The 12,180-nt window shown below is 35.5% G+C and overlaps 1 protein-coding gene across 6 annotated transcripts in view; it reads left to right on the forward strand.

The window, feature by feature from the left end:
* EFR3A (EFR3 homolog A) overlaps window positions 1-12,180 on the forward strand; it is an 82,322-nt gene that overhangs the window by 27,282 nt on the left and 42,860 nt on the right. For all 6 annotated transcript variants that reach the window (XM_068672671.1, XM_068672670.1, XM_068672669.1 and 3 more), the window contains 2 exons: window positions 7,822-7,943; window positions 11,763-11,912. In XM_068672671.1, coding sequence (XP_068528772.1) covers window positions 7,822-7,943; window positions 11,763-11,912 — 272 coding nt within the window. The remainder of the gene's footprint in view (window positions 1-7,821; window positions 7,944-11,762; window positions 11,913-12,180) is intronic.

Here is a 12,180-nt window from a genome sequence, read left to right on the forward strand (position 1 = left end):
CTGAGAGAGAGTAAGATATACATGTATGTATTAGTGATACTGCTCTGGAGTAGAATTTCTTATAGTTGAATACAGGGGGTTCTTGCTGTGGTGGAGGGAAGGAGGGTCCCCTAACCGCAATCTTAACAGGGCAATTTTACTGATGGTAATCATATATACACACACATTATATTTTCGTTTATATACATGCATAATACATACATATATGTCCCTGGAGAGGGACTCTTTATCAGGGAGCCTAGCGATAGTGCAATGGCTTTCAACTAAGAGAGGTTAGATGCAGATTACATATTAGGAACAAATTCTTCATTGTGGGGGTGGTGAGGCAGTGGGGCAGGTTGCCCAGAGAAAATGTGGATGCCCCATGCCTGGAGGTGTTCAAGGATAGGCTTTGGCCAACCTGATCTAGGGGGAGATGTCCCTGCCCATGGCAGCGGTTTGGAATTTTTTTGGTTTGTTTGTAATAACAATACCTGGATGGGGGACCCCTTTGAGAAATAAGAAACAGGTACGAAACTTACTTTCTGGAGTGCATAAAGGAAAATGTATGTCACTTTTCAGTTGTTTGAAAACCTCAGTGGTAAGCAATTACTGAAAACCTCCACTTTAATATACAAGGCGCACATCTCTTCTAAAAGAATATCCTCTTGAACAGAGGTCACATTCTGGTCATCTGTTTGATATCCCTGTGTGTTCCTAATGAGGCTTTTTATGTGCAAAGTGGATCAGTGGAATTCCTAATCTGGAAAATAATTTCTGTTTTTCTGTTGTACTCAGTAACCAAAATAACAAGAAAAAAATCCTAAATAAGATATTAAATTATGTAAGAAGAAGAAGAGAGTGAATATGTGGCTTTTCAACAGTATTCCAGAGACTCCTTTTAACCTAATTACGCTTATTTCCCTAGGTGCCTTCTGTAGTCAAGAAAGAGAAAAGATAGTCTTCTTGTGTTAACTCTAGAGGAGTGAAATATATTGGCACTGACAGATTTTCTGTTACCGAGAAAACTGGCCTGCTATGTTCTTAAATAAATTTGATGTCAGACATGAAGAAAGTTTATCATCACATTTAGCCTCTTTTAGATTTTCCTGTAGTCCCTAAGAAGGAATAAAAAATAAGTACAGATGGCAAAGAGAAAGTGGATTATCTTTTCTATGCTTTAGTTACTCTAATGTATCACTGTGGAGAGGAAATGTATTGCCTGGAACAGCTACAAGTAAAATAAATTGTATACAAAGTAAATGTCTTTAAACTGCTGAAAAGTCAGGCAACCATTGGGAAAGTTCCCCTTTTTTGTTGTTTTATTAAGCTAAATTTCACACCGATACAAATTCATGGTCTCTTTTTGCTTTACAAGGGAAACGATGATAATTTCCATATCATTTTAAGTGTATCTTGATTATTTTCCATTCCAAAGCTGATTTTTAAAAGCATCACTGGCATGCAAAGGCAACTGTGTCTTTCAAGTAAAATTCAACTGCCTTAATTGACTTGCAGTTTATTCTCAGCCTCACAAGCAGATTTTACTTGAACTGTGAGAACTCTTGTGATGTTTCATTTGAAACCCTGACTTCTGAACCAAATTTGTGTACTGAATGATTCCTAGTAATTTAAAGTCTTGGAAGGACCTGAAAGGTGCTGCTGCCTTCAAGGTTCTTCCTTGGCTTGCAGCTCTCAGGTTCTTGGAGGCAGAACTTACTCTATTTGGCGCTCTGTAGCTTACAAAAGGAAAAAGAATAAAACCACAGAAGTTGCATTCAGCACTTTGGCTTCTGAAATTTTTTATTTTTTAAAGTTATTTTTACTTTTTAAAAACAAAGCTGAAGATTACTGTTCTGGAAAAAACAGCTGTTTCTGCTTTTCATTTGTGTACTTATGTGCATAATCTTCAGATTCTATAAAATTAATTCCTATGATTTTTTTATATGTTTATATTGCGTTGTAAATTACGTTAGTTTATTTCTTACAGCAGCAATGATTTTTGTATAATACAGTTGTAAATCTACTTATACAGGCAGATACTTGAGAACAGGTGAAATTCAATAGTGAATGTTTTGAACTCTATTTTTTTTCTTTGAAATCGACTGCATTTGAAATTGGCAATGTCTATAAAGTTCAGAATGTCTGTTTCTATCCTGGAAGATATTTTTATTAACCATGTGGTAAGATAGCATATGCTGGTGAGGAAACTGAAAAAAATGTGTAAAAAAAACAGCTGAGACTTTCTTGGCTTAAGTATTATAGAATCTGAAAGCTGAGTGCAGTAAGTCTATTACTTAGAAACGTATGGAAATACTAAATTTCTCTCTTTATCCACTTTACAGAATTTCAGTAACCAAATATCATGTCAAATGTCTGTACATCTGACGTACAAATAACAAAATGTATTGTTTAGATCTGTAGTAGCTATAGACCAGAGTTACACTGGGGTAGAATCAATTATGTTTGTTCATCCTATCAAGTAGCATACAGATCTAAAATTGTTGAATTTATGGTCAAGATTTTTGGGACAAGAGGGAGATTTTATTTTTTAATGTTTTAAATTGCCTGTCAATTTATTTAGAGAAGGCCCAGAAAATTTATTTAGTGATCAGATGGTCGAAAGTGATGGGGGTTGTAATTTAGTAAAATTTATCTTAAAATATGCTGAGGCAACTCAGTTGAATATAAACCATTTTTAAGCTAGTTCAGAATGCTGACTGGATGAATTCTTCTCTGCATTTTGATAGTAAAATGTATTTTTAATTAATCTGTAAAGTTGTGGGTATGTGTATAGAATCCATTATTATCACATTGTAAATTATTTACAAAAAATATTCAATTTAGGTCTTTCTTTAGTTGATAGGGTGGTTCGTTTTGGAAAGCAGATTTATTTTCAGCATGAGTGAAATGATCATACTATTAGTGACAGCGTTGTGCTTCCTGTGCAGGAGGAGCAGGTAACTGTTTGCCAGCTGTCATCTTGTTTGGTATTTAAAAGAAGACGAGCAGCATCCTTGGTGGAAAAGTGACCAGCCAGTGCCTTATAGAGCAATGAGATTTTTATTTTTGTTAGTTTTGGCTTATGATAACACTTGTTTTTGGCTGAACTGAAGTGCATGCTCACATAAATTTAATTCAAAATGTCAAGACTGTGAAATTACAGAATGTCAGAACTAATGTTTCCAGTAAAGTGCTGATTTGTTGGTCTTGTTTGTCTTTAGCATACTTATCTGGAAGTATGCATGGCACCTTATTTGTAGTACAAGATCCTTTCATTCCATGTATCCGTGTGGAATTATGTGCTAGTAGTGATGTAGAATACAATGAAGTATTTCATCTCTAGAATCCCTGATCTGTCTTCTTATACAGGAGTTAAAGGTACAGAGAGAGGCAATTACCCTACACGCCCTTTCTAATAGAATGGCTCAGATTGGAAGGGACCTTAAGGATCATCCAACTCCAACCCCTGCCCTGGGCAGGGACACCTCCCCCCAGACCAGGTTGCTCAAAACCCCATCTAGCCTGACCTTCAACACCTCCAGGGATGGGGCACCCACAGCTTCTCTGGGCAGCCTGTGCCAGTGCCTCATTACACTTACAGCAAAGAATTTCCTCCAAATGTCTAGTCTAAATCTATCCCCTTTTAGTTTAAGACCATTCCTCCTTGTCCTATCATTATCTACTTGAGTAAAGAGTCCTTCTCCATCTTTTTTATAAGACACCCTGAAGCTGCAGTGAGGTCACTCCAGAGCCTTCTCTTCTCCAGGCTGAACAGCCCCAGCTCTCTCCACCTGTCTTCACAGGAGAGGTGCTCCAGCCCCTAATCATCTTTGTAGCCCTCCTCTGGACACTCTAAGAGGTCCACAAACAGGATATCTTCCTATGTGATTGTTTCCTAATAATGAAATACAGTAATTTTTCTATAAAGGATGGTAATTACTGGCATTATCATCCCTTCTGGCAAAATGAAACATTAAAAAATTGCAAGCTATTAAAGACAGAATTGGAAAGCTCAAATATCAGAAAATACTGCTCAGAACCAGCCTACGCATTCTACAGATAGATGCTCTGAAGTAATGTAATTCAGAGTTAAATACAATGAATGCTGATAGTTCTTGAACTACTGCAAAGCTGACCTCCTTTGAAGAAATCCAGAGGGTATCAAAAGTTCTGTTCCTACTTCTAATTTTTCTGCCTATGAAGTATGGGCTACCTAAGAGTGATAAGACAGCATAATTATATAGAAGAAATCACGTCCTTAGGAATTCAATTTTAGAACTTGCATGATTTACTCAAAGGACTTGCACAATTTGCTTTTCCCTGGTAATAGGATCCCACTTTCTTGATGTAGTCCAGGACAAGCATCTTCTCAATAGCTAAAATGTTCCTGCTGTATTTAAGGGTAGATTTATAAGGATTTACACTGATTGAATTTTATTAGTTTCAAACTTAATGGAAATAAGATATTACCAATGTACCTTTTTATACCTTCTGTATTATACCAATGCCGAAGATGCTCCTAGTGGTAAAGCTTCCATAAATTATCAGTGTGTTACTGCAAGCATTTAGTATGACTGAATGACATGTTTACCTCTATAAAAACTTCTAAGTATATCCCCGGCAGTTGCTTGGAATTTCATAAGAGTTTTGCCCTTTTTAAAGTCAAACAGTTCCTATAATTGTGCTATGCTTGGAAATATCTTAGGAGTCAAACATTTTCTATTTAACAGTAACTTCTAAAGAACATCACTGCTAGGCAAGCAGAAAGTGTAGGCTAATGTGTGCTGTGTAAACTTTCCATTTCTGTTTCATGACAGTGCAACTCAGAACAGCCCTATGCCAGTTAGCTTTCCGGTGACCCAAATATTCAGTCACCCGAATGCTAGCCCTGGAACAGATTTCAGAAGTGCTTTATGTTCAGTGGGTAAAATTGTTACGATGTACAGGAGGGTATCAAAAATTCTTTGTCCTTTGTGGACGTTTTACTGTTAATTTCATTTTGAGGGGCATAATTTCTGCATAATCCCTGCTACAAAGCTATGTTCTGATGCAGGATTAATCTCCAAAGAGAGAGTTGGGGAAACTTTTGTGGCCTAAATTCTTCATTTATTCTGACAAAACAATTTCTTAATACAATAAATCTTTCCTCTAGCAAAAGTTATTAGAGTTATATTAAGTTTTCGTGTTGGAAGAGCCTGTCAATCAGATAAGTCGTCATGTATATTTAGATTGTTTCTGCTGATACCAAATTACAGATAAGTTAATATCCTCATGGCTGTTCCCATAGTGTCTTCTGTTCTTTAAACTTTTTGCTTCTGTTCATGTTTTTGTGGAAGATTGTTGTGTGAATCAGTTGTAGACTTGAATGTTTAAAAAATACTAAGGTCATATTACTCTTTGTTTTCCCCCTGAACTTTATGCTTTATTAAATTTTAAGGACTAATTACATTCTAGTTTAATAAATAAATAAATAGAAAGTCTACCTCTCTTTTGTAATTAACAATTTCGTGAAACAAGCCAGTGAGACACAAGATACTAAAGCATTTTTTAGAGTCCATTGGGAAGGAAGTGATTGCTTTTGTAACTGACCGTATTGAGAAAACAGCATGGTTGGTGTTCATTTTGCTCACAAACTGTGGCAGCAGAATATGAAGGACTATTACTTTTTTTTGCCTGTATGTCAGTTTCTTATCACGTGACTGTAAAAGATATTCTCTCCAGAAAGATGTATAAAATGAGCTAGTGTTATACAATTTTGCACCTTTCTAAGTAATGGCTGGGAATATAGTTCTAGAAACTGTAGAAATCTCAATTGCATTTGTAGCTTTCTGTGGGTGAACTGATAGCTTAGTTGCAAGGGATAAGTGCCCTAGTTAAAACAGAAAAAAAATATTACAGAGTAGAAAGTGTTTTTTTCAGGAATGCACAGATTTCTCTTTCAGCTTGAACACTTATCTCAGAACCTCCACAAATCAGCATACTGCAGATCATACTGAAGTGCTTTGGGTTTGTCTATATGTATGTGGGTAACGTGATGATAAAAACAGCTTCTGCATCTTGGTAAATATACAAGAAATGCCTCAGCTTGTGCTTAGCAATTGGTAAGAAGAATACGTTGCGGAGGGAAAAGTAGAGCAATCGTAGTGGGATGTTGCTCTGTTTCAAGGCAGAATCAGTGCTGTGTTAAACCTTTCCTGATGGCCTTTTCTTGCCCTTTTTTCTTCTCTGTGTGATCTGTTCTTACAGTGATAGAGAATCCACACTGTTTTTAGGCAATCTTCACTGTAGGCAGTAAAAAAAAATAAAAAACTAAAATCTTTCTAACTTAAGCAGCCTTTGCTGCAGTGTAATCCTACTATTGCTTTTCCTAGTAGCATTAAACAAATACAACTTTCTTTTATTTTTTCAGATACCTTCTGTACACTGTAGGACTAGTAATCTTTTGGGGAGTTCAAGGCTAGATAATGTATCTAAAGTTTTGTTCATCCCTAGGATGAAGGACAGTGTTGGTTAGTCAGTGTCTCCAGCTGTGATGCTTAACCTGGGTATGGTATCTAAAGATTAATAGTGCCAATTAGATGGCAAAATTTTCTTCATAGATCTCACAGATAGTACAAACTTACCACAATATATGTATTTATTTTTTTTTTTGTGCCAGTGTAGCAGCATTGACTTGCATTGAACCAGCATTGACTTGCATTGAACACGCAATTTGTTATAGACCTAAGCTTTTTTTCTGCATTCAGCTGTGTCTGGCTTGTATTTGTACAGCTGCCTTAAAACGGAATTTCGCATTTGTCATTCCTAAATTACTGCTTTAATTTTTTTTTCAGGTCCTTTTTCCAGTTTAGAGAGTTCCAGGCATAAAGTTTACTTCTAGCTGTGGTCAGCTTAAGTGTTCTTTGCAAATTTGCTAAGCCCACTCTATTATTTAAATTTCTAGTGAAACTCAGAAATTATTGTATTCCAGACAGGCCTCTTCAGAAGTTCACTCAGTACCTTATTGCAGTTTGATGATTTAAAAATGTTAGCACGTTTTTAAACCCTTTTGTATCTATCTTATGGGGAGTGTACTTCTGACAATGTTTTTCTAGCTTCTTTGAGATTTTTGTTGTGTTTTTTTTTGTTGTTTGTTTGCTTTTGTTTTTGTGTTTTTTTTTTTCGTCAGCAGCATCACTGAAGTTAAGATATGACAGGTGCTGCTTCATCTGGATTCACAAAATCTGTTTCCTTGTCAGAAGAATAAGTTGGGCTGGGTTGATGTGATTTGTTCTTGACAAATCCATGTTGATTGTTACTTATCCTTTTGTTACATTCTAGATGTTTTCAAATTGGAATTTTTATTTTTTTTGCAGTTTCTGTGAATGGAATTAAAGTTGACTGGTGACTTTTTTTTAAAAAAAGATAAAAAGATCTTTGTAAAGATAGACAGCAATTGACAGAAGTCTTTCAAGTTTATTTCCCTTGAATTTTAATAAGTTGGGATGTTGCTACTTAACTGGCCAGTGACAGTGTACCATTGGATTGCTTGGATTGCATGAATTAATGACATTTACTATTCAAGTGGTAGATGTTTCCATGTTGCATAAGGTGTTATTTGGTGCAATGGCATCATAATAATAATCGTAATAACCTAAAAGAAGTTCTAGTGGAAAGACTTTTAAAAGAAAACCCTCCAATTTGACTTTGTTTTCTCTGAGGCTAAACATTTAAATACTGTAAAATCTGGATTCTTTCTTAATACACTATTTTTTATTAGTCTTAGATGAAGCGTAATATTCATTATCCTCTTTTGGGAAATTGCTATTAAAAGCTTTTTTAACATATTTTGTTTTCCAGTTTGTCAAATTTGCCAACATTGAGGAAGACACACCTTCATATCACAGACGCTATGACTTCTTTGTGTCTCGATTCAGTGCCATGTGTCATTCATGTGACCACGATCCAGAAATACAAAAAGAGTAAGTGCCTTACTGTATGTATTGTAGAGAACTGGCTGACTACAGTCTGTAATACAGTTTCTTATTATGATATTTATTGGAATATTTCATTCCATCAGAAGAAAATGGAAGTGTAACTTTTTAAAGAGTATTGAATATTGCAAATCTTATGTACCTAGAACTTGTAGAATATTCAGGTGGAATTTTACCTGATTGATGCCTCTGGATTGCATGGATTCTCTCCAGAACGGCACTGCTTATTACTATAAATGTGTGCGAGTTGCATAACTCATTTGAGAAACTAATGGAGCTACTTATACAAATAGCAAAAGTATATTTTGAGTCTGTTATTTGAGAATTATTCATTAAAATTGAATTTTATTAGATGTCTGTAGTATAATGCTGCGTGAAACTGAAATGCCTTCATGAATTTGTATTACAAATTTTTACATTATTATGTAACACTACTTTTTTTTTTTTAACTTCAGCTCCACCTAGTGATGTGTTCTTTATAGGAATTGTCAGTCAGTATTTAACTCCTGAACATTTGAGAAAACCTTGTTTTTCAGACTATATGATTTGCATCTCTGCTGTACTCACTTTTTCTGATTCCGTACATTAAATTGTTCAGCCAGCTGTGAAAAATTCATACACTGAACACTTACTCAACCCATGTTAGGTTAGCTGCAATGCGTAAAGATCTTAGTTTACAGTTTCAAAAATCTACAAACTGTCTTTTCAAAAATAATATATTCAATATTATTAAGAATAAAGAAAATTAATGCACATTTCAGTTCTCCTTCAGTCTTCTGATTCATTCCTCTTTATTGTTCATAATTCGCTGCCATCATAGTTGTTGTCTTGTTGTTGTTTGCAGGGCTGTGATGTAAACATCTCTCTCTAAAAAGATCTGTCTCTAAAAATATAGACGCTTACAACAGATGCTTTTCACCCTGCCTCCCCTGTTTCCATTTAGAAATATTATTCCAGTGAATGATTTTACAGGTTGGCTGCACAAATTGTTCTGGGAATAACTGAAGGGATTGTGCTCAGAGACCAAAGGGAATGCAGACTTTCTGCTGGGGAGAGACCCTTTGTCGGGGAATGCAGTGACAGGACAAGGTGTAACAGTTTAAACCAAAACAAGGACAGGTTTAGATTAGATACAAGGAAGAAATTCTTCACTGTGAGGGTGGTGAGGCACTGGCATAGGCTGCCCAGAGAAGCTGTGGATGCCCCATACCTGGCAGTGTTCATGGCCAGGCTGGATGGGGCTTTGGGCAACCTGGTCTGGTGGGAGGTATCCCTGCCCATGGCAGAGGGTTGGAATTGGATGACCTCAGATGTCACTGGTGAAGCTGGTGTATCATACAACTACTTCATAACTTAAATTTCTTTCAGTGTATTCATTTATCGGAAGCCAATAGTGGCAAAACAGTATTTGTAGATGTTTTAAAGAGATTTTTGAGATTTTGCCTTTTAGGCTTAATGAAACTAAAACAGAAATGAAATACTAAACTCAGCATAAAGCATTCCATAATAGGTTATGATTTAAGTTCAGTTCAGGATTATTATTTATTTTTTTTTTAGAATTTCTTCCACTGTTGTTGCCCCTCACAAAAGATAAGTAATTATAATAATGAACTAGAACATGGAATGAATCAAGATAAGATATAACCCTCATTCATCTGCCGAGTATGATGAACCACTCCTAAAGGTACCTTAAAGTAACATACCTCAAAGGTATGATTATCATTGGAGAAGAGAACTGTGGTAATCTTCTGATTTGTAGATTGTCAGCCTGCGCTGTTGCTTGTGCTTCAGTCTGCAGTGTTGATGTACCCTTAGGGTGGAATTCAATCCTAGTGAAGTAAGACTGCACACAACCTTGATTTAAATGTAGTCTCTGCTTTAATACCTGTCTGAGCCTTATTAAGATGAAATAAATCTTTCCTCTGTGTGTCAAAATTTGGTGCTCTGCACCTTCTTTCAGTACCTCAAACCTCATTTTTCGACCACCTGCACAGGAGAAAACATGCAATTAGTGCTAATAACAATCCCAATACAGAAAACATGGCCTTTTTTTCCCCATGTGTGTCAGTGGGAGTTTTTACTCAGGTTAACTGAATGCGTAGTAATATAGCTTTCTCAAATCATTGTAGATAGTTTGAATGCATCTCTTCTGAGAAGATCTTTAAAACAATGACTCCCCTTTATGAAAACCAATCATTCTTGGAGTGGGCCTAGTAGATTTGCTGTAGGTACTGAGGTAATTCAACAAAACAAATGAGCTGTGATTCCAGATTACAATTATAGAAGCAGATATCAGAATAAGTCAGTGTAATTGATAGGGCCTAGGGTGTGTTTCAGCTCATCCTACCATGGACATCTGTAGCTGTTGTTCATCTGCACAGCTTGAGGTTCCACTGAATTTACTGACTTGAATGCGAGCTTGAACATCATCTAGACACGTAGTCAAATAATGTAGGTTTCTGAGTCTGAAACAGAATCTCACCTGGTAAGTGGCATTTCCCTTTCAGCAGGGGAGTCTGCTGAAAAGCCACAGTATCAGCAAAACTTGATTACCTAAAGAATTAATAATTAAAAAGGAACTAGATTCTGACAAAAGAAGAAAAAAGAAAAGTTGCTGCTTCTTAAATTCATATTGGAGTTATTTGTAGGTGACAGTAGTTGCCTGTGTAACATGTTTCAGTGATGGAATTTTGGAAGCTCTCTGTCTTAAATGTCAATCTTAGACTCTTAATATTGGAAACTTAATATTGAACACTGCACTATATTTGTACTGTAGGAAGAGCAAGTACTTTTCTAGTTGTTTCTGTATCCCCCTCCTTTCCTGATTTATATGTAAACCTATTAAAATTTTATTGAAAGGTCTAGAAGGTCTAGATTCCTGATATTGGATCCTATTTGAATGCACCTGAATTTGTTCAAATATAGATGAAAAAGAGAGGGATACAGTTTCAAGTATTTCTACATTTATAAAAGTCAGCTCTGAAGGTCATCTACTAAATGTTGCAATGTAGTGAGTTTGACTGAACAAAGGTGAATGATATGTTGTCCATAGTGAAATTAAGATTTCCATTTTGAGGGATTTATTTTCATAAAAATAATTTCAAATTTTAGCAAAGCTTTGCTGTGCTTATTTCACTTGATGTCTATGTCATCCTTTCTTCTACTTGTTATTAGGAAGTAAAATTCTATTCCTAACCTTTATAATAATGCCTAATGACTATTATCACTTCAGAAAATACTGTTTTACCATGCATTTCATTGTACACATTCTCCTTTTTGTTCAATGGAGTAATGAAAATAGCTAATAGCTAGACTAAGTCTTTCTTAGAAGTTGCAATAATTTTCTTTTGTTGTTGATCAGTCTCTGTTAATTTAGTTCAAACAGTTTTAGAATAAAAGTAATAGCTTCTTTGGTGTGTCAGGCTTAAGCTGACAGAATTATCTTTCGTATGTTTTCCTGTTGTTTATTTATTACTGTTCTTCTTCCACAAATATTTAAAGATCTGTGACTAATCCACAGTCTTCAGTTCACTTAACTTTAAGGACTTGATCACATGACTGTGGTACCTCTTGCATCAGCTGAGCTGTGCTAATTTCACATTTTTTTCAACACTGGTGTAGGTTGAAATTGCAACTGATGGGTAGTAAATTCCATAGAGTTGATGAGTTTTTACCCAGAAATTTCCAAATTATTGCTTTAGAGAACTTAATGGAATTATACATTACATAATTGCTACTGCCTTGCAGCCAGCCGTGCTGCAAGGTGATGTCCTTATTCCTATTTCATAACTTTTTTTCCTTCCTTAGGATCCGAATTGCTGGAATCAGGGGCATTCAGGGAGTAGTTCGAAAAACAGTTAATGATGAACTTCGAGCAACTATATGGGAACCTCAGCACATGGACAAGATAGTACCATCATTGCTGTTTAACATGCAGAAAATAGAAGATGTTGACAGGTATTTTTATTCATGGTCACTGGTGTGTTTATTGAGGAACGTTTTAGTTTTTATTTTACTAATCTTTTTTTTCTTATTAGAGGAAATCCCTACTGAAGTTTACTAGCCAACGTGTTCTTGAAACTGATAACACAGCTCTGCTTAACAGCTGTTAATGTTTTTTTTCTTAAAGTCTTTTCAACTGTCTGTATTTATAAGTTATATATATGTGTATATATAACTTATTATATAAGTATATATAACTGTATAACTTATTCTTGCTTCTCTC

Source organism: Anas acuta, chromosome 2, assembly GCF_963932015.1.
Source record: "Anas acuta chromosome 2, bAnaAcu1.1, whole genome shotgun sequence".
Lineage (NCBI taxonomy): Eukaryota > Metazoa > Chordata > Aves > Anseriformes > Anatidae > Anas > Anas acuta.